Genomic DNA, 27,844 nt, shown 5'->3' with positions numbered 1-27,844 from the left:
AAATTGGAAAGCAGCAGCCAACAATTCTACCAAGAAGCAAGTATACTTTTTATTGTTGAGAAACATTTTCTTAAACAACAGTGTTCACTTCACTCTTAGCTGGAACTTCAGGCTTTGAGTGACATTTTCTGGCCGATCTGGACCTGGTGTAACCGTGCTGTGGTATGTTCGCTGTAACTAGAGATACCTTTGGCATTTTCTTCCCTTAGCTTCATAACTCGTGGAACATCTTGTACAAAAAAATGTAGATTTACAGAAAAATATGCATATAAATCACTTATTAATCCCAAAACGTAGTAAATAACATAGCAAAAACTTGATCAAATCCGTTTCATACACAAGCTGGACTGATCTGTTGTGCCTAATCTCTAACTTATCTGTGGCATTTTATAAATTAGTGCTTTGACATTAAAAAGGAGGTTTACAAAAAGGCCCTGCGTAACGTCCAAGACTTTAATTTCTCTCTCCATCCTTGCTTTTCATTCTCTAGAATTTATACTCATCACACACATGTCACCATTCTTATAAGAAGCACTTATTTTAAGAAAAAAATTGCACTGCAATCATGGTCTAAGTAGCATTCAGAATTCCATGTTACTGAGAGAAGGTCGTCCCTTTATAAACACACGTCTGAAACAAGAGCCCCATGCCTGTCCACGCGGACATGTCAGGTACGCAGGGTACCGGCCGCAGTTTAATTGCTCAGGGCCACGTGGCCACTGTGACATTGGCAGGTGTCTGCATCCAGAGCGGTCTCCTGCCTCCCACCTGTGCCACTCCTCTGCCTCGCGCCCTCCTCAGGAGACTTTGCAGCTGTTTCTGGTGCAGCGTTTGGGGGGGCTCTGGGGAAGGTGGGCGGCCTTCGCTTTTCGGAGGCTGGTCCTCTTGTGGCCGGAGCTGGTGGCGAGGGAACAGGGGCGGCCGTGCATCACCCTGGCATTCAGGCCGCTGACCATCGAGAAGGACTTGAGATGGCTCCTGAGGGCTGTGGGCAGTGGCAGCCTGTCCACCAGGTGCACGGGCGTGCAGGACACCACTGCCCGGCAGCACAGGTCCTGCAAGCTCAGTACTTGGGAAAGAAAAGAAAACCTATTTCATTTGTGTTGTCCTGGGCACGGGGCCAATGCAGGGGCAGCCACACACCTGTCCGCCCTCCTCTCTGGGACTCTGGGGCAAGATGTCCCACCCTGTGCCCACGTGCAGTGATTGGAGATGGATGGTCCTGCTTTCATCACCTTAAATCCAGTTTGTCCCCAAACTTGAGACCCCCACCATCTCTCCCTCTAGGTCTGAGAGGTGAGTGGACTGCCCAGCGATGGCCAGTGAGGTCTCCTCAGGACTAACGTGACCAACTTTTGGGGTCGGATACCAAGGGCTTCAGGAGACGTGCTTCCCCAACTGAGTAGCTGACACCAAAAATGTGTGTTATCAGCTTTATAAAGACGTATTGGAGAAAAGCAAATGCTGTCATTTATGTTTCACCTACATCGTTCATTCTGTGAGTCAGGGTCCCTGCTCAGATAGAGAGGGGCTCCCAGGGGCCTGCTGGGAGGAGGAACGGCATCTCACCCCTGATGCAGTCGGGACACCCCTCAACCCCTGGAGGATCAGACAGAAGAAACACGACCCAGGGCTTTGGATCCTTTTGGAATCAAGGTCCTAACAAATAACGTTCATAACAGTGCTTCTCAACTGGGGGCGATTTTGACTCCCCAGGACATTCGGCAAAATCTGGAGACATTTGTGGTTTTCACAAATGGGGGCAGGGAGGCCAGGGATGCAGCTCACCCACAGCACACATGGTGCCCCCACCAGAGGACACTCCATCCAAAATGGCACTAGTGCCGAGCGGCAGAAGCCCTGATTTAGGAGAATGGAGACGGTGGCCCGGGGAATGGGTCCTGGGAGGCTGAGCACTGACAGGGCTGCAGGGTGGACTGGATGGACACCTACCCTTGCTTGGCCTCCAGAGCCGGTCCATCCCATGCCGCAGCAGCACGATCCTGGCCAACTCCATAAAGGACTCAGTGATGTTGAAATTGCACAGCGGGCTGACCTCGAAGAATGTCACACCCAGGCGCTCCGCATAGGCCTGGGCCTGTTCTGTGGGGACCTGCCGCTTGAAGGCCAGGTGCAGGCGGTTCCCCACCAGGATTTTAGGGACCCCCGGGGCGTGCTAAAGGGTGACAGAAAGGCAAGGAAAGTGGGTCACATGCAGGCTTTGTTGTTGGTACCATGGGTGTCCGGGGTGAATGGTGTCCACTCAGAACCTCAGAATGTGTCCTTTTTTGGAAAGAGGGTCTGTGCAGATGTAATTAATTAAGATGGGATCTTGGGGTGGACCCTAAATCCAGTCACTGTGTCCTTATAAGAAGTGGAGAGGACATAGGACACACAGGGAGGAGGCCACGTGATGGTAGAGCAGAGACAGAGTGACACGTCCACAGGCCAAGGACCAGGGCCTGTCGGCAACACCAAAAGCTGAAGGAGACAGGAAGGATCCTCCTCTCAAGTGTTTGGAGGGACCGCGGCCCTGCCGACACCTTGCTTTTGGACTCTGACCTCCAAAACTGAGAGAATACGTTTCTGTTGTTTTCAGCCACACAGTTTGTGGTGAGTTGTTACGGCCGCACCAGGACACTCACACAGTGGGTGGGACTGATCACTCCACGTCTCCACTGGCAGTTGGGCCGGTCAGGGTGCCAGCAGGCAGCAGCCTGGTCACCACCTGTCAACCTACCTGACTGCAGGCAGGGCCCGATCCCGTGCTGGGACATGACGCGTCCTCCTCCCTGTGGCTGGAGCCTCGTGCCCTGGCCACCCCAGCCCACCCCCTCTCACAGGGCCACGTGGACGGAGCCCTGGCCATGTCATACCTCATTGATCTCCTTAATCCACCGGTCGATGCCATCAAAGGACCAGCGGTTTGCGATGTCGTAGACCAGGATCACACCCTGGGGGAGGCACAGTCACTTGTGGACAGTCTGGCTGGCATGCAAGCCACTCAGGCACACACTCACAAGCAGCTAAATAGCCATTTTACTTATGTTAACACAAAACATATTATTTTGATTTGTCTGCCGAATGTAGCAGTTATATGATCACTTCCAGGGATATTTCATAAGCTCATTGATAAATCCTCAAATGTGAATGTGAGCTGGGGACTGGAATTCAATTCCCCACATTCATGAGCTGGTCCAGGGACACGGAATGCGGGGGTACTTCAGAGCCCATCCACCTGGACGGAGGGCTCTCACATACATACAGACACACACGCACATGAACACGGTGCACACACAGCCCACATGCCTGCATATTTATGTACACACATGTGTAGATGCACGTGCCTACACACTGCTCATGCACACGTACATACAAATGTAACACATGCACACACACATCCCTGATGCAGAGGGCTTGGGAGCCACCAAACAGTCCATGGCACACTTTTTAGACTCTGGCATCAATTTGTTTGTGAGCTAATTGCCTTGTCCTCCAAGTATCCATTAAAGAACATTCCAAACATCATTATTCAAAGTCAGTTTGAGGGACTTCCCTGGTGGTCCAGTGGTTAAACTCCGTGTTCCCAATGCAGGGCCCCGGGTTCGATCCCTGGTCATGGAACTAGATCCCACATGCATGCCTCAACTAAGAGTCCGCATGCTGCAACTAAGAAGCCTGCATGCCACATCTAAGAAGCCAGTGTGCTGCAACTAAGAGCCAGAGCAGCCAAAATAAATTAATTAATTTAAAAGAAAAAGAAAAACAAAGTCAGTTTGACCTCCCGGTTCAGGGGTGTTACCTGTGCGCCCCGAGAGTAGGAGCGGAATATGGTACAAAATCTTCCCTGACCCGACGTATCCCTGGAAAAGATGTTGGAAGTCTGTAAGAAGAAATCACTGCTTCCCGACAACAAGGTTTTTGAACTTGGGAGCCAGAGCAAATGCATTTTACAATTGTCAGTTGGTGGCCATCCCACAGAAAGTCCAAGCCCCCAACAAGACATTGGGCACTTTATCCCTGGAGAGATCTGGACATTGGGATGTCCTTTTGGGCTCATTCTCTTTTCTAATTATTTAAAAAGTCAACTAGACAAAATAGTGATGGGTTTCAACATAATAATTCTGACATTTCAATAAGTCTAATTTAAGTTTTTAAAAAGTTGTTTAATTTGGAGATAAAGCTGTGTAGTAAGGAATGTGAGTCTACACTGGGGGAGAAATAGACCAAAGGATTCGGTGGGGTCACTCCACTTCCAGTTAACTCTAAAAGATCATGGGAATCCCCTGGCCAGTCCAGTGGTTAGGACTCCTGGCTTTCACTGCCAAGGGCGTGGTGGCTTCAGTCCCTGGTCAGGGAACTAAGATCCCGCAAGCCGTGTGGCACAGCCAAAAAAATAAATAAATAAAAATAAAAGGTCACATGAAGTCAGCCCTGTGGATGCATCCCTATGTTCATCAATACAAGCAAGTGACCCGGGGGTGCATTAACAAGGATAAAGAATAGCACTTCTGGGATCCACTCTGCCCTGTGTGGGGGAATTTACTAAGATGGACCACCAGGACCAGGCAAGGGGGCTTCGTTTTAGACGCCGAGGAGAAAGGAGCAGCTGTTACAACAGCTTTCTGAGTCCCATACAAGTTTGGGATGAGAGGGGAGCCCTCAGGAGGTCCCCGGGGAGGGAGGAAGGGAAAAGAGACTTGAGAGTCAGCAGTGGGAAGGGACAGAGTCATTGAGGGGACATCGTGGAGAGAGGCTTCCTGGCCCAGACTTGGGGGCTGACTGCTCCTGATTAGGGGCAGGTGGGGGTGGGAGAAGGGGCTCCGGGCCACTGCAGACACCTGTGGTTTGGGGAGAGGTCTGGCATGGTCAGGAGGGAGAAGGGAACCATGCAAATGACCATGCAGGGGGTCCAGGAGAGGGGATAACACAGGGGCTAGTGACAGTGGTCAGGAAAACCACATGGGTTGGGGGCAACTCAGGGATTAGTCACAGCAGGAAAACCCTAGTCCCCCACCCCCGGAACTGGAGGGGCAGGGGTGTGACCAGAGTCTCAGAGCCAGGGCTGCCTGGAGTGGGGACCAAGAAAGAGACCCAGGCCAGAGCTAGGCGACACCCTGACCTCTTGCCCTCCTACCCTGCACCCTCTGTCCTGTTGATCTTGGTCAGGACACACAGCCCCTCTGGGCACTAGAGAGGCAGAAGCAGAAGCACGTCCACATGCTCTGGACAGACTCCAAGGCCCACACAGATCTCATCCTCCTCGGGGGGCACTAGGTCAGGCTGGGGCAGAAGCAGTGGATATTCCCACAGGTGGTACCAGAGCCCCCGAGGGCCTGGACAGACCCGCCCTGTGCTCAGGGGCCGGGCAGAACCCCTGACTCACCAGAGCTGCAGCTTCACCCGCCGGCCGTCCAGCAGGATGGTGGTGGTCTTGTAGTCGATGCCTGTGAAAGAGGGTCAGGGTGGCTTAATGCAAAGCACTTCCGCAGTTATGCTCAGGTAAAAGGTGCAGATAAGAGAAACTCTCTCACGCTGGGGGAGAAAGGACTACCTACCGGTGCAGATCCAGGACGGCTGGACTGGGCCCTGCTCGGACCCTCCCCTCGCCCACCGGCCTCGCCCACTTGCTCTGTGGAGCGGGGCCTCCAACCTCCCTCCACTCCTCCTGCACCACCACTGCCTCCAGCTCAGCGCCCAGGCCCCTGCCGCTGCCCAAAGGGCGGGCAAGCAGGAGCCCCCTGAACCGTCCAGCAGCTGGCTCCACGCATGGCCTGCTGGCCCTGGGTTTGCCAAGCGGCAGCCACCCTTGTCTCCGCTGGACTCAGGGCTAAAACACCAACATAGTTTCCCCCAAGTTATCACACTAAGAATGTAAAGTAAAAACGTGTAGAATATGAAATTAGGTAAGAAGTATTATCTCAACTACGCAAAGACAAAACGTGTGTACGTATGTGCACAGGGGTGATGAAATAAAATTCATGTTTTATGGCAAGACAAGAAAAACTTAAACATAAAAACGTTTTCTGCCCTCAAGGGCCTCCTGGCTCCCCTTTAGTGTGTATTGTGCATCTGCATTGACCATACCTCCTTAGGAGACAACATTCCTTCTTAATTTTGTAAACCGTCAGGATGACCTGCTTAGCACTTGATAACTCCTCAGGAGATAACCTTCCTTCCTAATGATGTAAGGGGTCACGATGACCCAGTTTTGCTTTGGAGGAGCAGACCTGGATTGTAGAAACTGTCAATATGTCATCTGATGTATATCCTTTTGTCTCAAAAATGTATATAACTGTACTTTGACCTCTTGACAGTTTTCAGAGCTTTCTGAAAGACTGTCTCCCAGGTTATAATCCTCAGGTTGGTGCAAATAAAATTTTCCATTCCTTTCTTAGACCAACTATTGATTAATTTTTCCATCAACATGCATGGCGTAGTTGGCAGGATATCAGAGACACCCACCAGAGGATACCTGGGGTCTACCCTAAACTGGTGCTTGGTACTAGCCCTTTGAGCCCCACCTGCTTCTTGGAACTCTTCAGGTGTTCCGGTGAGTTCTCCTGATATCCAGATCTTATTATTTAAGTGATGATCCTACACTTTTTTTTCAAGCTTTTTTGTACTTAAGGCTTGGAGTCTTAAGGGGGCACCAGTGCATTTCCTCGGCAGGGTCCTAGGGGGATCTAGGCAGGAGGCCCCGGGAAACATAGATGGCTGGAGTTTCGTTAAATTTAGCTTAAATTAAAAACGAACAAAACAAAAAAACAAGTTGATATAAGGTCTGAGCAAATGGTTTGCCAGTGAAACAAGAGAGAGCTTGCTCAGCCCCAAGAACAAGGAACACCTGCTCCTTCTGGCCACAAGGTGTCCTCAGGTGACTGAGAAACTAGTGGAAGTGTCTAAGGATCCATCTTTCAGATGTCTAGCAGTACCACAGCAGATCCCACTACAACAATTAAGTAAATGCTGCTCTTCCAGGGACGCAGGAGATAAAGGCTGATCACCTAGTGCTCCAAGCACCCACGGCGGTTTTAGATTGTCAGAGGGAGAAACCAAGACATGTAAAAGAGCTGAACCGACCCTAGCGTAATTCCTTGGAGAGCTAGACTCAGAAGCAGCCCCCACAACCATACTGTCCTCAGAAAGTTGTTCAGATCATATCTTTTCTCTGAATTAGGCAACCAAATTGATAATGGGAAATTGTGCTTCAAAGGTCAAACAGCTCCTGAATGAACAGCCACCTATGGGGATACCAGCTGGGTTTATATAGAACTGATGCTTGCAAGTGCTTACCTAACTGGGAATCAAAGGAAATCCCACCCTGAAATGACCAAGCTGGGATTCTTTTTTGGCATTCCAAACTGATTTTTCCGTGAAGTCAGAAGAAGCCAGCAGAGGGTAATTTCTTACCATGTCAGTCAGTCTCCTGGACCCCTGCCCACAGGGTCTACTGGAAACAAGAGTGATAAGAGCTTTTCTTTTTTCTAAAACTGGATTAGCAGCAGAAATTATTTGTAGGGCTAGCTTCTTGGATCCTTTGAATTGGAAAGACTCCTAAATTGGAAAGCTCTCATCTTAAACTATTGTACCTATTTTAATTGGTATGCAAAAGCCCCAAAAGGCTTCAAAATTCCAAAATAGCCTCATTGAAGGATTTGTTGTAGAAGGCTAATGAAAGATTGATCATATAAAAGGTACCTACAATAAAAGACTATAAAACTGCCATAACTACTACTCCATCCTCCTTTTTTTTCTTTTTAAAATTTTTATTCATTTATTTATTTTTTGGCTGCAATTGGGTCTTCGTTGCTGGGTGCGGGCTTTCTCTAGTTGTGGCGAGCTGAAACTACTCTGTCGAGCTGGGACTACTCTGTTGCGGTGCATGGGCCTCTCACTGCAGTGGCTTCTCTTGTTGCGGAGCACAGGCTCTAGGCGCACAGGCTTCAGTAGTTGTGGCACATGGGCTCAGTAGTTGTGACACACGGGCTCAGTAGTTGTGGCTCGCAGGCTCTAGAGTGCAGGCTCAGTAGTTGTGGCACACGAGGTTAGGTTGCTCCACGGCATGTGGGATCTTCCCAGACCAGGGCTCAAACCCATGTCCCCTGAATTGGCAGGCAGATTCTTAACCACTGTGCCACCAGGGAAGTCCCTAAATGGTTATCTTTAGAAATGGGACCACCTGAGGTTATAGGTGAGCCTCTTGGGGTCAAAGGCTGAACTCAGGGCCATAGTTAAAGAATTTCTTAAACCCAGGGAACATCCTCAAAAGGTTTTGTAAACGGATTACCAAGATGGGAGGCCACAGGTCTGTCTAAACCTGTGACCATAGCTGATGTTCAGAGCCTGATAGGAAAAAAAAAAATTTTTTTGGCCTTCTCCTCTAAGCTAAATGAAGGAAAGAAAAACATTCCGACAGAGGTGGATGAGTATGTCGGTACTTTGATAACATTTAGGTGGCCACCCAATTATTTGAGGAATTAAAAACAGCTGTCCTTGTTTTAGAACTCTAGTGTTTACAGGACCAAAGGTGTGGCTCCAGAAACAGCCCAAGGCCCACCAATCCTTTTACCACTCCCATAATCTCCGCTATTTATCTTAAGAGGCTGTAAATTTTTTAAAAATCTGGCTTTAAGGGAAGAAAGAAAATCCTTCTAGGACAACTTGCATTTTTCCTCCTCTGCCTTTGAGATACAAATGTTCTACCCAGTCTTCTCCAGGAGCTCTTATCCAGGCCATCTTCTTTAATGCAAATTTCAGGAAGGTAACTCTTTTTTTTTTTTAATATTAATTTAATTTAATTTATTTTTGGCTGTGTTGGGTCTTAGTTGAGGCACGTGGGATCTTCATTGGGGCAGGCGGGATCTGGTTGCGGTGTGCAGGTTCTTCGTTGTGGCGCGGGCTTCTCTCTCTAGTTGTGGCATGCGGGTTTTCTCCCTCTAGTTGTGGCGCGTGGGCTTAGTTGCCCCGCATCATGTGAGATCTTAGTTCCCTGACCAGGGATTGAACCTGTTTCCCCTGCATTGGAAGGTGGATATTTTACCACTAGACCACCAGGGAAGTCCCTCAGGAAGGTAACTCTTATCCAAAGGAAAAAACAAAAGAGGGATAGGTAATTTGGAACTTGATTTGTCAAGGGCAATACAAATCTTAAATGTCTTTTCCATAAATATTAGTAAAAAGGATTTAGCCATCTAAACAGGTGACCTTGATTTGTTCCATCTGCAAGAAACCCAATTTGAATCCAACATCTTTTGTAACTTACGTGTTTTACATTATTGTACCTGATTCATGGTTGAAACTCTGGAATGGGACCTGGGGTCTCCGTTTGTGTCTGTGTGTTTGTATGTATCTATAAATGTGTGTGTTGTAGACATGTGGCATTGCCAAAATTAATTTGTAAAAGAGCTCTATTTAATTGGCTTAAAGGATAATAAGCACTTATACAAGTACTCAGAAATATAAAAGGAATGAACCCAAATGAACTTCAGGATCACATGATCTAGGGTTAATTTTTAATGAATGAAAACAAGTTTGAGTTTATTGGTTTAATTATAAAGACATATCTTTTTTTTTTTTGGCCACACCACGTGACATGCAGGATCTTAGGTCCCCAACAAGGGACTGAACTCGCCCCACTGCAATGGAAGTGCAAAATCTTAGCCACTGGACCTCCAGGGAAGCCCCAATACAGACATACCTTTAAAGTCATCAACATTAAGTATATACTACTTTGTTTGTAGGTTTACCAGAAATCAAATCAGATTGTATAATTCCGGTCACAAAATTTGTCAACAGGAAAAATAACCTGATGTGATGAAACTTTCAAGCAAATTAAATGTAAAAGAGATAAGAGCTTTTAGGTGAACTCTTTAGGAATAATTATGTTTTAGGACTGTCTACTTAAAAATAATTTCTCCAGATTTTTGGCAGTTTTGATGACACTTTATGTAACTTATAAAGTGATAGTTTCTTGCCTTTCACACTGTGTATCCCCTACTCCTACTAAAATAATGGTATCTAAACAAATTGAAACTGTTGATCACATCTACAGTTCTCCATAAATTAATGAACATCCAGGATGCACATGCTTCCTCCCCAGGTGGAGATTAACCTTCACACAGAAGAATCAGGGATGGGGCGGACGTGGGGAGCAGCTCTGGGGAGAAGGAACAGTGGAGAGAGTCCAGAATGGCTCAGCCTCAGGATCCAGGCTGAAACCAGCCCCACCCCTCAACCTGTCGGTTACATAAAGGCCACAAGCTCCTTTTTGCTTAAGCTTGTCAGGTTGACTTTTTTGTTTGCACCAAAAAAATGCCCTGACAGGAAACCCATGAAGTGCAGTGACTGGAGAGAGGGATAGAGGAAACCTGACACACAAATCCTGGAAAAGCTGTGGAAGATACATTTTAACATCTTCCCAAAGCGGAGCACAATGCCTCCCACACCCCAGAATTTCACTAATAGGAACATGTATTTAAAAGAAAATCTACACGAATTCCCTGGTGGTCCAGTGGTTAGGGCTCCACCCTTTCACTGCAGAGGGCGTGGGTTCAATCCCCGTCAGGGAACTAAGATTTGGCCACATAGTACAGCCAAAAAATAAAAGAAAATCCAACTCAATGATAATGATCTAACTATTAACATTCAGGACCCAAACTGAACTCTGACTCTGGTGGTTGTTCCCACCAGGACAGCCCTGCCGGGTCACCTGCCCTCGGCACACTGACCCTGATGCCCGGGACCCTGAGGCACCCTCCCAGAGCCGCATGTGCTTTGGAGACCCAGGCCCACTCCGTCTCCATCAGTGTTAGTGTCCTTTAGAGCTGCAACCCGGCCTACTTCCCTCCATCTATGCAGCTGTGCACTCCCATGAAAGGCCCCTCCTTTGAACTGGGGACAGAGCAGAGCAGGGGAGGTCCGGGGGTGGGAGATAAAGCTTGAAAAAACACTGTCCACCCTCACCCCCCATTTGATCTGTAGGGTGGAAAATGGGAACGGAGATGGGCTAGCCCCCTGGGACCCCACAGGTCCCCCACGTAGCACTGTGGAGACCCTGCAGGGAGACGCTCTGTGATGCGTGGGATCAAATCCCAGTCCTGATGACCAGCGGCTTCCTCCCTCTCTCCGTGCCTCAGTTTCCCTGACAGCTCACGTCTGGTACCTGCCGCCAGCAGTGGCCTCAGCTCAGCACAAGCTCCATTCTTCCCCAGGCCTTTGGGTCCCAGGATAAACCCTCTGTCTCAGCTGTACCTGCCACAGAGAAGCCCCCAAATTCCACCCATTCACGACAGGTTCGAAGTCCCACTGGGAGAAGAGTCTCTTTTTTCATTCACTTATTTATTGAACCATTTTATGTTCCTCCTGTTATGTGTTTGCTCTGTTCCTGTTTATTGTATTTCCTGTTCTCTGTTACTTCATGTTTCTGGCAGTAGTGTTGTCAGTATTAGGGTCAAAAGGTGCAAGGCACATTCGCTAATTCACCAAGAACTCTGTCCATCAAAATAAAATAAAAATACACAAAAGCTCCTAGAACAAAGCCTGTTGGAATGTTCACTGAGTGAGTCAGGACAACAGAGATAAGAAGAGAGATAATTTTAGCCTGAAAAACAGCAAATGTCAAATGCCAAGACACTCCCTACAATTTGAGGCCACGTGATGTGTAAATAATCTATTTTCAGCTCATCCAGCACCTGCCGAATTCTATCTCCTAGAACAAGAGGAGGCAAACATGTAAATACTGGTTAAATATCATTGACAAACACATTCATCAAGAGGACCTGACTTTTGAGAACTTGTCTTATGTTGAATTAAAGTATCAGAAAGCAGGGTGCTGGCTGCCAGGGGCAGGGGAGGGTCCAGGTTTCCATTTGGGGGGTGAGAAAAATGTTCTGAAATGAGAAAGTTACAGGGTCGTGAATGTACCAAATACCACTGAATTGTTCACTTTAACATGGTTAATTTTATACAATGTGAGTTTCACCTTAAAAGAATGTATATACATATGTGCTATCCAGAGACCGACTCTGGCCTGACTTCCCCGATCAGAAGGGCACTTTGTTGGGAGATGTTGGGGTGCCTCGCAGGACCAAGGGGGCGGGAGGGCTGCATAATGGGGCTCAGGATGGGAGAAGCAGGGAGACCTCAGGGCTGAGGTACAGGCCCAAGGTTCACCCATGGCCAAGGCCCAGAGCCTACCCCTGCAGGGCTGCCTCCCGTTTCTAAATGGTTCTAAAAGTGAGTCATGCTTTTGTTTTTTGGCCGCGTGGCATGTGGAATCTTAGTTCCCTGACCAGGGATGGAAGCCGTGCGAAGTGCAGAGTCTTAACGACTGGACCCCCAGGGAAGTCCTGCAAGTCATGTTTTAAATGGGCATTTGAAGTGTGTTCATCATATGAGAATCCCACACAGAGAGCAGTTACTGAAATCAGCACCAGTCCCCCTCCTCTTCAGAATCTACCCCACCTCCTTTTTGAAAAGGAAAGTATGTTCCCTGCATGTTTCTCCTTGCTGGTTTTTCTCTGTGAAATAGCAAAGCCGTGACCCAGGTGCTTCCAGGCTCCTCGTGGCCTGGCTGCCCGGCTGCCCCAGCTCATCCACACAGCTCCCAGCTCTTAGCTGCCTGAGCCGCTCACTCCCCACACTGGGGGCTAAACCCTCCCACACCCTCCCTGGCAGGGACAGGACCACTGTCACACCTGCCTTGTTCCCTAACGGCCTGTGTCTGTGCTGAGCTGATGTGTCCAGGTACCCTGTAAAATCCCACAGCAAGGACAAGCCCCACCAACCAGATACCGGCAGGACCTGGCCCATCATCCCCCATGAGTGAAACTGGGGAGTAACCCAGAGCCTTCCCTAACCATCGCTCGGGTGTGGCCAGATGATAGCCCTCTCTTTCCAGAGCCCTGACACCTCAGAGGGTCCCAGTCCCTTCAAATTGCAGGGCTGCCCCTGCCAGGTCTCGAGGTCACCCTGAACCTGGACTCAGGCTGAGGCAGGAGATAGATGGGCCCCAGGCTGAACAGTTTCTCCCCTGTGGACAGAAACTCCATAGAAGCAGGATGATGGAGGAGGCTGGGCCCTGCCCAGATAAGAGATAAAAGACCACATATTCCTCATTCTTGAAGTCAAGGAGACCTCCCTGACTACACATACACAGAAAGGCTCCTTGGAGGTCAAAAAGGGAGAGAGCGCCACCCCATAGTAAGTGATGTCAACTACCCATAGGCCTCTTCGCTAGAATCCATCTTGGCTAAGAGATGTGCGCGCACGCACACATGGGAGGACCCTGAGATAAACCAAATATAGATTCAGAACCAGGCAAAGCAAGATGATTGCCAAAGGAAACCTGGAAGAAATGCCCCATAAAAGTGATTCAAACTACCACAACGGTGCAACTCTTTCTCTGAGCCCACCCGTGTGTCTATCCACAGGTACCATACTATTTTTCCTCCTAATAAACACTTTACTTGCCTCACTACTTTCCGTCTCTATGTCTCTATGTGGCAATTCATTTCTACACAGCAAAGGGTCAGGGCCTTGTCACTGTCCATTGGTCCCTGGTGGTCTGCTGGCTAGGATTCAGTGCTCTCACTGCCACTGCCAGACCTCAATCTCTGGCCGGGAACTGAAATCCTGCTTCAAGCCGCTGCAGGCTGAGGCCACCCGAGATCAAGGCCACCAACAGGGTTCAGCGGTCAGGCCAGGAGGGGCCTCCCCCCGCCCTACTTTGGACAGCCCAACAGTCTGGGTGACACTGCCAGGGAAAGCATTGCCATCCTCCATGAAAAAAAAAGGGTGGTGGGACTTCCCTGGTGGCACAGTGGTTAAGACTCTGTGCTCCCAATGCAGGGGGCCCAGGTTCAATCCCTGGTCAGGGAAGTAGATCCCACATGCTGTAACTAAGAGTTCGCATGCCACAACAAAGGAGCTGGTGAGCCACAACTAAGGAGCCCACAAGCCACAACTAACACCAAGCGCAACCAAATTTTAAAAAAGGGGGGGTGCATCTTTGATTTTAAAGAGCAGTTTTCTGATATCAGCACCCCTTTTTCCTGCCTGTCCCACAGTGGGGGCCCTGCAGGCTCTGCCATCCACCACCTCCAGTCCAGGCAGCTCTGCTCACTTGGGTGGTCAGCCCCCAGGTGAGCTGTGTCAGGGAAGCGGAGCTTTATTTTCAGTAGCACCCCTGTGCAAATACATCCAACCACGGAGGTGCCACGTGTCTTCAGAAGGAGCCCGAGCCCCTGCTGATTCAATCTCCTACTTTCATCCCTTGGGAGCAGCAGAGGCTGAGACCACCTGCTGTGTGTCAGGGGAAGGAAAGGACCTCACTGGAACCACACACGGAGGCTCTCGTCACTGGTTGTGATCATGACCAGCTGAGCAACTGTCCCAAAGCTGGACGGCAAACGAGGCCACCTGTCCATGCTCTGGAGGACAGTTTTGGATGAGCTGCCCTGAGCTCGGAGAACCCATGCCACCTTCTCTATTAGCCCGAAAGATGCAGGGACCTCATTTTATCTTCAGTAACTGTGGTCTCAGGACGCTAAATGTCAGAGAGGGTGAGAGGCTAGACAGACACCTATGCAAGATCTGTATGCTAAAAGCTATAAACCACTAATAAAATAAATCAAAGAAGATCTAAGTAAGTGGAGAGAAATACTGTGTTCATGGATTGATAGACCCAGTATAGTTAAGATGGCAGTTCTCACCAACTGGATCCACAGATTCAGTCTCAAAAACCCTAGCAGGATTTTTCGGGGGGTGGGGATGGGGCTAGAAATTGACAAAGCTGAATTTTACTATTTATTTATTTAAAAAAAAATTTTGGCCCACTTTGCGGCTTGCAGGACCTTAGTTGTTCAACCAGGGATTGAACCCGTAACCCTCTACAGTGAAAGCACAGATTCCTAACCACTGGACTGCCAGGGAATTCCCAAAGCTAAATTTTGCATGAAAAGTTAAAGGAATTAGAATAGTCAAAACAATTTTGAGGGCTTCCCTGGTGGAGCAGTGGTTAAGAATCCACCTGCCAGTGCAAGGGACACGGGTTCGAGCCCTGGTCCTGGAAGATCCCACATGCTGCAGAGCAACTAAGCCCGCGAGCCACAACAACTGAAGCCCACGCACCTAGAGCCCATGCTCCCCAACAAGAGAAGCCACCGCAATGAGAAGCCCGCGCACCATGACGAAGAGTAGCCCCTGCTCACCGCAACTAGAGAAAGCCCACGCGCAGCAACGAAGACCCAACGCAGCCGAAAATAAATAAATAAGTAAAATTTAAAAAAAAAAAATTTTGAACAAAAGGAACAAAGTTGGAGGACTCACACTACCCAATTTGAAGACTTACTATATATTTAAAGTAGTCAAGACAGTGTGATACTGGCATAAAAATACACAACAGAAAAATGGAACAGAACTGAGATGAGAAATAAAACCACACAAATATGGCCAATTGATTTTTGTTGTTGTTGTTGTTTTAAAGATTATTTATTTATTTACTTATTTATTTTTGGCTGTGTCGGGTCTTAGTTGCGGCACGTGGGGACTTTGTTGCGGCATGAAGGATCTTTAGTTGTGGCATGTGAGCTCTTTGTTGCAGCGCGAGGGCTTCTCCCTAGTTGTGGCGTGTGGTTTTTCTCTTCTCTAGTTGTGGTATGCAGGCTCCAGGGCGAGTGGGCTCTGTAGTTGTGGCGCGGGTTCCAGAGAGTGTGGGCTCTGCAGTTTGTGGCACACGGCCTCTCTGGTTGAGGCACGCGAGCTCAGTAGCTGTGGTGTGTGGGCCTAGTTGCCCCGTGGCATGTGGGATCCTAGTTCCCTGACTAGGGATCGAACCTGCGTCCCCTGCATTGGAAGGCAGATTCTTTACCACTGGACCACCAGGGAAGTCCCTGGCCAAGTGATTTTTGACAAAGGTACAAATCAGTGCAATAGAGAAAGCATACACTTTTAAAAATGGTGCTGTAACATCTGGGCATCCCTGCGCAAAAGTAGTGAACCTCAGTCCATACCTCACGTTATATAAGAAATTAACTCAGGGGGGACTTCCCTGGTGGTGCGGTGGTTAAGAATCCGCCTGCCGATGAAGGGGACACGGGTTTGAGCCCTGGTCTGGGAAGATCCCACATGCCACAGGAGCAACTAAGCCCGTGCGCCACAACTACTGAGCCTGCACTCTAGAGCCCATGAGCCACAACTATTGAAGCCCATGCTCCTAGAGCCCGTGCTCCGCAACAAGAGAAGCCACTGCAATGAGAAGCCCTCACACTGCAATGAAGAGTAGCCCCCACTCACCGCAACTAGAGAAAGCCTGCACACGGCAATGAAAACACAATGCAGCCAAAAATAAATAAATAAATAAATATAAAAAAGAAAAGAAATTAACTCAGGGACTTCCCTGGTGGTCCAGTGGGTTAAACTCCATGCTCCCAATGCAGGGGGCCCAGGTTCGATCCCTGGTTGGGGAACTAGATCCCTCATGCATGCCACAACTAAGAGTTCGCATGCTGCAATTAAGAGCCCACATGCCGCAGCAAAGATCCCGCAAGCCGCAATTAAGGCCCAGAGCAGCCTATATAAATAAATAAATAAATAATAAAAAAGAAGTTAACTCAAAATGGGTCACAGTCATAAACGTAAAACTAAAACTTCTATAAGAAAACACAAAAGAAAATCTTTGTAACTTTAGGCAAAGAGTTCGGCAATGATTTCTTATATACAACACCAGAAACATGGTCTATAAAAGAATAAATTGATAAATTGGACTTCTTCAAAATTAAAAACATCTGCTCTTTGAAAGATACTTAATAAAATGGAAAGAAAACCCACAGACTGGGAGAAAATATTTGCAAAACACATTTCTAGGGCTTCCCTGGTGGCGCAGTGGTTGAGAGTCCACCTGCCGATGCAGGGGACACGGGTTTGTGCCCCGGTCCGGGAAGATCCCACATGCTGCAGGGCGGCTGGGCCCGTGAGCCATGGCCGCTGAGCCTCCGCGTCCGGAGCCTGTGCTCCACAACAGGAGAGGCCACACAGTGAGAGGCCCGCGTACCGCAAAAACAAAAACAAAAACAAAAACACATTTCTAATAAAGGACTTGGATCTAGAATATATTTAAACATCCTCAAGACTAGATAATAAGAAAACAAACAACTTAAAAAAATTTTAATGGGCAGAAGAGTTGAAAGACACTCACCAAAGAGAATACCACAAAGATGGCAAATGAGCACAGGAAAAGCTGTTCAACCTCATTAGTTGTTAGGAAATGCAAATTAAAATTACAATGAGAGATCACTCACTGCACACCTATTAAAATGGCTAATATTGAGAAAAACAGAATTAAAAAATACTGACAATACCAAGTGGTGGTGAGGACACAGAACAACTGTACCCCTCATAAGCTGCTGGTGGGAATGCAAAATGGTCAGGTCAATTTGGAAACAGTTTGGCAGCTTCTTTTTTCTTTTTTAAAATATTTATTTATTTACTATTTATTTATTTAGGCTGCAACGGCTCTTAGCTGAGGCATGCAGGATCTTTAGTTGTGGGATGCGGACTTCTTTAGTTGCAGCACGCATGCGGGATCTAGTTCCTCGACCAGGTATCGAACCCGGGCCCCCTGCATTGGGAACACAGAGTTTTACCCACTGAACCACCAGTAAAGTCCCCGGTTTGGCAGCTTCTAATAAAGTTAAACATACACGTCATATGACCCAGCAATTCCACTCCTAGATATTTACCAAGTTCACACAAAACGCATATGCAACTGTTTATATCAGCTTTACTCACAGATTGCCGAAAACTGGGAAGCACCCAGACATCCCTCCAGGGGTGGTTGGACAGCCCGCTGTGGTCTGTCCACACGCTCAGCAGAAAGAAAAGGTGAAATCCTGCACAACACAGAGGGATCTTAGAGGCTCGTGCCAAGTGCAGAAGCCAGCCCACACGCTGTGGGAGCCACTCCACGACCTTCTCAAGGGCAGACCACAGAGCCGAGGACAGATGGGTGGTCTGCAAGGCAGGGGTGCCATTCCTGCCCCAGGGCCCAGCCAATGGGGCAAGGAGCCGACAGGGGCAAGGGGTTCCAGGTCTGAGGCTGTGAGAAGAGGGGCTCCCACTGGGGCCTGGGTCCAAGCTCTTTCTCAGGAGAAGGAAACTGTCCATCTTGGGAGTGTCACTACCTGTACTGGGTTGAATAGTGTCCCCCGAAATCCATGTCCATACGGAAGCTATGAATGGAAACTTTTTTGGAAATAGAGTCTTTGCAGATGTCATCAAGCTGAGGTCACACTGAATGAGGGTGGCCCCCCATCCAGGACTGTCTTGATAAGGATTTGGAGGCAAACAGGGAGAAGCAGAGATTGAGGTGATACTGCCATAAGCCAAGGGACAGCAAGGGTGCCAGCAACACCTGAGCTGGAAGGCTCAAGGACAGATCTTCCCCGGGAGTCTTGGCGAGGGCGGGGGGGGGGAGTGCAGCCCTGCTGACACCTTGATTTCGGACCTCTGACCTCCAAGATGGGGAGAGTGTGCATTTCTGTTGTTTTAGGCCATCTCCCACTGCCGCCCCAGTTTGTGATAGTTGTGAGAGCAGCCCTAGGAAATGATGCACCATCAACAGCAACATACCTCCTCCCCCCACGGCCCCCTCCCACCTCCCTGTGCTCCAGACGGTGCTCCAGACAGAAGCTCAGGGCCCCCGCAGGTCTGACAACGTGGGCTTTTACTCTCAGACACCAGGCCAACAGGACACTATTAAGCCCATGGCCACTCAGCAGAGGTCTACCTTCTAGATTTTACTTCCAGGTGGAGTTTCTCCACCTGAGAGAGATTTTAATATTCTTCACACTTATCAACTTATTTTTCCTGTTAAGATAATAACTTTTAACCTTACATATCAGGGTCAACTAGAGTTTAATATGTGTAGTTACGATTCTACCTCTGTAAACTTTTTTTGCTTTTATTTTTAATCAAACAAAATGCCAGTCCTGTCACGAGTCACCATAAGATTCAAATTCATGAGTAAACTCAGCTGAGTCACATTTAGGGGAGGGTAATCCATTAATTATTAGCTTCAAGAGGTTGGAATACACAACTCATATAAACAGAAAAACAGCCTGAGTGTCACTTTGGCTGAGGAAACCCCAGGATCAGTTAAATGGCCTGCGTGGTTCTCCACCAACAGCTTTATGGCACAATCTCCCAAGAGATGGCCAGCAGCAGGTGGTTTCGGGTGGGAAAGGCCGGCATCCACAGAAAGATTAAGAAGCCAGGCACAGAGTCCCGGGGCTGGAACTGCTGTGATCGGCTGCCGGGCACAGCACAGATGCCAGGACAGGCCCTGATGTTTTCCATCTCTTGATTCTAGAAGCATGCCAATCTCTCTCTCTACCCGCCAAGTCTTAGAAAACAAGTCACGCTGTAAGGCCCCATTAACCAAAATCCCAGGTCTGTCGCGCTCAAGTCAGAAGTTCCCACAGCAGCCTGAAGGTGACAGGGGCCTGGGTACCAGATTCTAGACTTTGCAACATGTTAAAAAGAGGTTAAGACCTGGAATGCCAAAACCACTTAAGAAAATACAAACCACGGGCCAAATTCTCAGAAATGTAATTGATTACCATTATGAAGTCCCCAAAAGGCAAAGCATGCTGTGGCAAAAATAAGACCACCTAAAAAGACAAGTTGTTCACATTAGCAGACTGATGAAATGCTGGAGGCATCTTAAGCCAGAGTGGTGCAGTCAGACCAGGTTCAGGAGCCCCTGGAGGCCCCGCAAATGGGTGGGTGGACAGGCAATCTTGCTCCTGGAGAGAAGGAGGGGGAAGGCAACCCAGGTCAAGTGGGGAATTTGGTTGAGGCCTCCGAGGAGGCAAGCCCACTTCTGAAGAAGGTAAACCCTGAAGATGTCACTGAAGCTATTATCTTGTATCAGGACCCCTTTAAATTGTCTTGTTTGTGGATCTGACAAAATCTACATAAGGGATATTTTTAGGTCCAAACCCCTGGGGTGCTGTAGCTCTTCTGCTTTTGCTTATACACAATTCACTCTTTGTAGCCAATCAAGCCAAAGAAGCCTGGGAAGTTTGAAACAAAAGTCCAAAACAATCTCTTAATGTGAAGTGAACCCACAGCCTGCAAATGCTTGGTGACACACCAGCCACTTCCCCATGCCTTGCTGCTTCTCTTCACTCCACACAACCGGCCACATCGAACCTGAGCTCCTGGGCCAGCAAGGAGTGAGCAGGTGCGGCTTGGCAGGACCCAGGCAGGACCTCGAGGCTGTGCCTGCCCGGCCGTGCTCACCCTGCAGCCACTCAGGCGTCCTGTGCCAGTGACAGAGGACACAAGGGGTGGTGGGTAGGCCTCTGGCCCCAGTAGCTGAGTCTCTGTCTGGGAGGAGCCTGGGCTGGCCGGTTCTGAGTCCCTCCCTGCCTGTCAGCTGAAATCAGGTTCGCCTTGGGCTGGGGGCTGCAGGGGTTAGAGGTGAGACTAAAGGGGCTATCACCACCGCAGAAAGGAGACCCCACAGGACACAGGGGAAGTAGGGCTGATTCAAGGGCTTTTAAAGAGAAAATCTGATATAAATGCAATTTCATCATTTTCAAATACATGGAAGTATTTATGACGTAATTTAAAAAACCCAACACATTAAATTTATTGAGTGCGCACAAGTGGTACCGAGGGAGGTGAAGGAGTTACACCAAGAAGTAGGATAAAACACGACTCGACTCTCAGTTCAAACTTGAAAGTGATGACTTTATAAATCGTGTTTTGAATCTTAAAGTGGTTGCCCAGGAAACTGGCAGAGTAGCTTTAAGCTGCCTGCAGCAACTAGAAGGCAGCGGGAGAGTGCGTGAATCTCCTGGTGGAAAGACTGTCAAAGGAAAAGAGAAAAAGGACAAATAACCTGTCTCACGAGATGATTCTTCTATACTCTCAATAAGTGGGAGTTATTATTTTTATCTCTTGGCAAAAATGAAACTGAGAAAGAAAGATGGGGTCTTCCTGCTGGGAAAAGGAAGCTGGAGAAATAGCCAAAAGAGAGTAGTCGGAAAAACAGTGAGTCTCCTGCTGGGGAAAAAACAAGGAGGCGAGAGATTGCAGCCTTTGGTGTCAGTTTGATCCACTTCCTTCTCCCATCACTAATGAAATGAACAAAATGTAGAAACGCGGCAATCAGGGAAGGAAAGGGTATGGACCTGGTGCCGGGAACACCCCAGCTGGAGCCCAGGGGAGACCCAGGATTAACAGAAGGCAGAGCCCAGCTGCTGAGGCCTTCTTTCTTTCCTTTCTTTCCTTTCTTTTTTTTTCTTTTTTACATCGTAAAGTACCGAGCTGATCTCCCTGTGCTATGCTGCTGCTTCCCACTAGCTAACTATTTTACATTCAGTAGTGTATATACTCGATGCTACTCTCACTTCACCCCAGCTTCCCCCTCCCACCCCATGTGCTCAAGTCCATTCTCTATGTCTACATCTTTATTCCTGCCCTGCAACTAGGTTCACCAGTACCTTTTTTTTCAGATCCATATATATATGCATTAGCATACGATATTTGTTTTTCTCTTTCTGACTTACTTCACTCTGTATGACAGACTCTAGGTCCATCCATGACGCCTTCTTTCCACTTCTGCCTGGAGCAGGACTTCTGAGGGGAGAGGAGGCGGGACTGGGCACCAACCCACCGGACAGAAGTGTGCACGTCACCCGTGGGAGGGGAGGACAGCTCCCTGGGCAATGGACCACCTGGCAAGGGGTCTGTGCAGCCCACACTCCCCCTCCTGCTCCTCCTGGAGCTCAGGTTACAGGACAGGGTCAGGAACCCAAAGGCTCCTCCCTCCATGAGTAGGCTGAGAGGAAAACAGAAGGTACAGCTTGGAGAAGCCAGGCCTCACCAGACTCTGTCAGAGCACAGAAGACGTGCAGGCGGATCTGCCTGGGTGTGAGCAAGACGCAGGGAAATGCAGCAGCGCCACCTGCAAGCACTGGGCAGACCCACCTGCAAAGGAGAAAGCATGCAGGTGGGAGGCTGTGCGGTCCTTGGGCCGCGACAAGGGTGACAGAGCAATGCTGGGAAAGGGGGTCTCCCTCCGCATATCTACTTGGAAAAGAATGTGTCTTGACCCCTCCCCCCATCCCTCATCCCAGCGGGATGGCAGCCACCAATGTCAGAGTTAAGATGGTGGAGCCTCAGGGGACAGCCCCACCCTGGGACAGGCAGAGACTTGTTCGACACACCCAGAGTCCCTGCCATGAACACCCATCATTTATTTGGACTGTGTTAAAATGAAGGGCTTCTGTTCTTAGAAATACTATTAATGGGGTGAAAGGCAACACAGACAAGCGTAGATACTCACAATACGTATTTCTGACAAGGGATTCACAGCCAGAATACATTTTTCAAACACTCCTACTGACCAGTAAAATAAATTCAACCTAATGAAAAATGGACAAAGGTGTTCAATCTCATTAGTCATCAGAAAAATGCAAATTCAACTACACTATACTTTCCAGAACGGCTAGAATGCAAAACAGCAAGAACCAAATGTTGATGTGGATGTGAGCAAACAGAACTCCCGATCTTTGCAGTGACAGCGTAAACTGAAAACAATTTTGGAGTATCTTCTTAAGTTAAACATATGCATACCATAATACTCAGCCATCCCAGGTTTAGGTCTATTCTGACAGAAACGCATCTTTTGTACTCTAAAGACGCACAGTGGGAATGTTCACAGCAGGACGAATCACAACAGCCAGAAACTGGAAACCACAGAAATGCCAACCCCAGCATGATGGGTAAATAAACAGATCGCAGTACGTTCACACCAGGGATATCATAAACCTTCCAGAGCCATACACAACCCAGGAGAGTCTCACACAACAGGAGCAAGAGAAGCAGTCACATTACAGCTCTCACTCTTACACAGAATGAATGAGACAAAAGTGGCCCATGTTGTCAGAAGCCAGGCCAGTGGTGATGCTGCAGGGTATCATGGCTGGTGGAGGGCTGGGGGCCCAGGGGCCTGTTGGTGTTGTGCTTCCTGGGTACTGGTTGCATGGGCGTGTTAGCTTTGTGAAAATTCACTGAGCTATGCAATTACAATAGGTACATTTACCTATATGTAAATCATACTTCCATAAAAAGTTTATAAAAAGGAAGGGAAAAGAGATAGAACCTAACTTAAAAGGAAATACGACCCCAGGAGCAGAAGGAAATTCATCCCAGTTACTTCATGCAGTGGAACAACCTAATAAAAACATGCTGTTGGTAAAATAAGAGTTCAAAGGAGAGTTTTTAATCAAATGAATTTTTAAAGAATTCTTTAAAAATTGAAAAAAAGGAAAATTGTAAAAGGAAAAATTAGACACCAAAAGGACATCAATACTGAATTAACAAATAAGAACAGCTAGAAACAGTTTGCTAAAATAAAAATTACCAATAAATAGGAAAGCCTTGAGAGCACCACAGAAATGCAGAGAGAAAGACAAAAAGAACAAGGCACTTAGAAGACATGAATGGAAGACAGATGAAAATAGCCCAACGTGGGCTTCCCTGGTGGCGCAGTGGTTGAGAGTCTGCCTGCCGACGCAGGGGACACGGGTTCGTGCCCTGGTCCGGGAAGATCCCACATGCTGCAGAGCGGCTGGGCCCATGAGCCATGGCCGCTGAGCCTGCGTGTCCGGAGCCTGTGCTCCGCAACAGGAGAGGCCACAACAGTGAGAGGCCCGCATACCGAGAGCCTGCGCGTCCGGTGCTCCGCAACGGGAGAGGCCGCAACGGTGAGAGGCCGCAACGGTGAGAGGCCCGCGAACTGCAAACCCAAAAAAAAAAAAAAAAAAAAACAGCCCAACGTAAGAATAATCAGTGTAGTAGGCAGAATAATGGCCCACCAAAGAGATCTGTGTCCTAATCCCCAGAATTTGTGGATATGTTAGGTTACATGGAAAAGGGGAATTAAGTTTGCTAGTCAGGGATGAATTGGGAGATTGGGATTGACATATATACACTAATATGTATAAAATAGATAAGTAGTAAGAACCTGCTGTATAAAAAAGTAAATAAAATAAAATTCAAAAAAAAAGTTTGCTAGTCAGGTGACCTTAAATTACAGAGATTATCCTGGATCATCCAGCGGCCCCAATGTGATCACAAGGGTTCTTAAAAGTGGAGTGGGAGGCAGAGAGTCTACATCAGAATGATGAGATGGGAGACATCTGCTGGCTCTGAAGGTGGGGGATGACCCACAAGCCAAGAGACACAGGCGGATTCTAGAAGCTGGAAAAGGCAGGAAAACAGACTCACCCCTAGCACGTCCAGAAAGGAACGCAGGCCTGCCGACCTTGATTTTAGCCTATGAGACTGTGTTGACTACCTACCCCCAGAACTGGAAGAGAATAAATTCGTGTTGTTTCAAGACACTAAGTTTGTGGCAATTTGTCCAGCAGCCAATATAACTGGTGTCCCTGAAACAGAAACACCAATAAATGTAACAGAAGATGTTTTAAGGACATAAAATAAATTTCCCTAAAATTAAAAAAGAAATCTGCAAATTCAAAGAGTACTCAGTGTATCAGGAGTTCAAAATGAAGCATTCAGCTCTGAGACATGGTCTGGTTAAGCTCATGAAATGGAGCAAAAAGAAGGAATCGTCAGAAATTCATGAAGAAAATGCAAATCACCTACATGGGAAAAAAAATCAGCTGACTTCAGGCTTCCCCACATCCAATGGCAGAAGGTTGTGGAGCAATGCTTACAAAGGGTTGAGGGAAAGAAAACAGAAGCTAAGCATATTACACCCAACCAAGATACTGTTCAAAGATAAGAGTCAATGGACTGACACTGTCAGACATGAAAATGCTCAGGAGCCCTTCCTGAAAAATGATTGAAAATGAAATTAGCTAATTAGACAGCAAAATAAAAGGACTATCGGTGAGCACAGAGTTCTCTGAAATGTTGAATTAACACTGAGCAATTGTGGGCACTGTAGCTACCATACAGAATTGGGTGTTAGGAACCTGGGCAACGTGAACATAACAGCACAGGCCGAAAAGTCAGGCGGCAGGTGGAGGGGGATGGGTTGTAAGACTGAAATGCCCTCACCTTTCCTGCCAGAAGCACGCACATTGTTTCAAAGTGAAACGTATCTTTAAAATAATAATGATGATGATTCCAATTTCTTACAATTTTTCATAATCTCTTTTCTTAATCCAAGAAGAATCTTTCCACAAATCAAAAACCCACATAGGGCACATCTATCATGTCAGGTCTTTTCCGCAGTGTCTCAAGCCAAGCTGACAACAAAACCTTTCGTGGAAAGTGTCTTTTTAGCCTAAATCCTCCCTCTGTGTCAAGGAAAAACCTTGAGAAGAAAGCGCTAACTAGTTGTTAGCAGTCTTGGTTCAGCACATAGAATGAAAGTAATGAAGCAGAAGCACCAAGCCTCTGTTCACACCAGCCAGAAGGACCTCCTTTTATAAACATTTGTCTACATTCCTCCTATTTGCCCCTGCACTGTTCACCTACTACAGAAGAGAAAACGTTCCACAGCCTGTTTCCCCAAACATACACAGCGCTTTTTTGCTGAATGTTTTGTTACTCCACCTCTGGAGCATCCATTCACTGAGCCCCAGGCCCAGAGGACACAGCCGTGAAGAAAACAGACACAGCCCCCACCTCCCACCCCGTTGAAACCCAGCGCTGCGCTGTCCAGCAGAACTCTGCCATCTCACAAGTGGCTGTCCAGCACTTAAAATGTGGCTAATGCACACTTTTAGTTGTATTTCATTTTAACTACGCGCGCTTTAAATGTAAAAAGCCACACATGTGGTTAATGGCATCATCTTGGATGACATAGTTCTATAATCAGAATCTGCATTTTCATAGGACTGGGGATGAATCTTACTATGCACTGCAGTGTGAGGATGCATCCAGGTTTTCACCATAATCAGCTCATGCCCCCCATCTCAAACCTTCCCCAAGTCAGTTTGCCACCCACTGTCTTCTCAATCCTACCCTGCCTGATCAGGACAGTAAGCACCCCCAGGCTGGCTTGAACATTAAGACTCCAGTCCCTGGGCTGCCCTTTTCGGCTCCCCAGGAACCCAGACTGCAAGCCCAGGAGCAGCAGCGTCTGTGTTGGAAATGTGGCTCCCACCCCTGAGATGACAGCTCAAAGGTTTCCTTCCACAGCCACTCATTCTGCACCATCCAAGCAGCCTGTGGTGGGTAAAGACCTGTGGGACCGCAGGACACCTGGTTGTCCTCCCACCTCCTGGCCCAATCTCCTGCCCACACACTTTCCTCTCCGCCCCGCTTCTTTTCCTCTTAATGTCCACCCCCTCTCAAGGGCTGCTGCTCTCAAGCCACAAACTTCGGGGACCCCCTGCCGGCTGCCCTCTAGGCGGTCTGGCTTCCCCTCACCCTGGGACCCACTCTCCTGCACTCTCTGTCGGTGCTTCCCTTCCTGCGCCCCAGGTCACGCTCCCTAGGGTCACTTGGGTTCCTTGCCCTCCCAGGACTGTTTATCAGCGCAAGGAGCCCCTCTACACGTCACCTTGGAGAAGCCTCAAGCCTTGTCCTCTGCGCCTTCTCTCCCTCCCCTTCCAACCGACCCACGAGCAGAGCCACCACCTGGGAGCCTGCACCCGCTGCGCTCCGATCCCACGCTGTCCCCTCGCGCCAGCGCCGCACCCTCCACGCGTGCTTTCCAAACTAGTCGCGCACAAATGCGGCCTCCCCGCGGGGCACCCCGGAGCAGCCCTGCAAACCCCTCTCCCCAAACCCGGGCTGCATGGCGGCACGCTGTCCTCCGCCTAGCCGTCACCCCTAGATCGGGAGGACCCCAGGGCCCTATCCAGCCGCTCGCTCCCGCCGCACGCGCTGCGTGCGCCTGTCCCAGCCCCACCCCCATGAGCTGCCTGGGTCTTCCACGTCCGGGGCTGGGGAAGGGGTGCAGCCGGGGCTGCCCGCGTAGTGCGGGCGGGATCCAGGCAGAGCCTGGACGGCCCTGAGCCCGGCGCTCCCTTCCCCGGGTCCGCGTCCCCTCTCTTCCCCGGTCCCCGCGCGTTCCACCGCCTCTCCTCCCTGCGCCTCCGCGACCTCGTTTTCCCTCCCAGGCCCCGCGACCCCCGTTTCCCTGACCAGCCGAGCGCTCCCCTGGCCCGCCGAGCGCTCCCCTCCGGGACCCCGCGCCTCCCCGGCCTCCCTGGCCTCTCTTGCTCCCGTCTTCGGCTCCGCTCTCCGGGCCCGCGTCCCCTCTCCTCCTCAGCCCCCGCGCGCCCCCCCCCACTCCTCCACTGTCCTCCCCGGCCTCGCTCCCGGACCTGCGCCCCTCTCCTGCCAGGTCCCCGCGCGCTCCACCCCCACTCCTTCCCGGCCCGGTGCTCACCCGCGGGGTGACCGTACGGGGACTCGGCCGCACCGTCTTGCAGGCTCGCCAGGATCTCGCCCTTGCCCACGTCGCTGTCGCCCACCAGCAGGAACTTGAGCAGGAAATCATAGGCGCGAACCGGGCTGCCCCCGGTGCTCATCGTGCCGCACCGGCGCCCGCGCTCATGCCCGGCCCGCGGGACAGCTCAGAGGCGGCGGCAGGGAAGAACAGCGCCGCGCTGGCCCCGCAGTCCTTGGAGGGCTGCTGGCCCCGCTGCCCCTGATGCCTGACAGCTCGCAGCCCCGCTCTGCCCAGCCATTGGCTGGCCGCAGTTGCTAGGGCGGCTGAGCGCGCTCACTGGCTGGCTACCCGTCCATCTCGCCTTCGTCTCCGCCTCCAGGCCTTTCCCCACCCGCCCCTCCCGGGAACCTACGGCCTCTGCCGCCAATGGTAGATGGAAGGCGGGGCCTGGGC

General features: G+C 49.4%; 1 protein-coding gene across 2 annotated transcripts; it reads right to left on the bottom strand.

The window, feature by feature from the left end:
- Positions 1 to 27: 27 nt before the first annotated feature.
- RAB40B (RAB40B, member RAS oncogene family) lies at positions 28 to 27,668 on the bottom strand. Of its 2 annotated transcripts, none has more exons than XM_007456795.1 (6): positions 27,389 to 27,668; positions 5,387 to 5,447; positions 3,803 to 3,863; positions 2,877 to 2,954; positions 1,954 to 2,176; positions 28 to 1,069 (listed from the first exon to the last, which is right to left on the bottom strand). In XM_007456795.1, the coding sequence occupies exons 1-6, from the start codon at positions 27,528 to 27,530 to the stop codon at positions 798 to 800; spliced, it is 837 nt and encodes a 278-aa protein (XP_007456857.1). In that variant the 5' UTR covers positions 27,531 to 27,668; the 3' UTR covers positions 28 to 797. The 2 variants fall into 2 exon arrangements, with proteins under 2 accessions (XP_007456857.1, XP_007456858.1); XM_007456796.1 differs by having other exon boundaries at positions 798 to 1,069; positions 1,954 to 2,119; positions 27,389 to 27,530.
- Between the last annotated feature and the right edge of the window lie 176 nt (positions 27,669 to 27,844).

Source organism: Lipotes vexillifer, unplaced genomic scaffold, assembly GCF_000442215.2.
Source record: "Lipotes vexillifer unplaced genomic scaffold, Lipotes_vexillifer_v1.1 scaffold299, whole genome shotgun sequence".
Taxonomy (NCBI): domain Eukaryota; kingdom Metazoa; phylum Chordata; class Mammalia; order Artiodactyla; family Lipotidae; genus Lipotes; species Lipotes vexillifer.
Note: the sequence above shows the minus strand (reverse complement) of the source record. Positions and strands in the feature narration are given on the sequence as shown.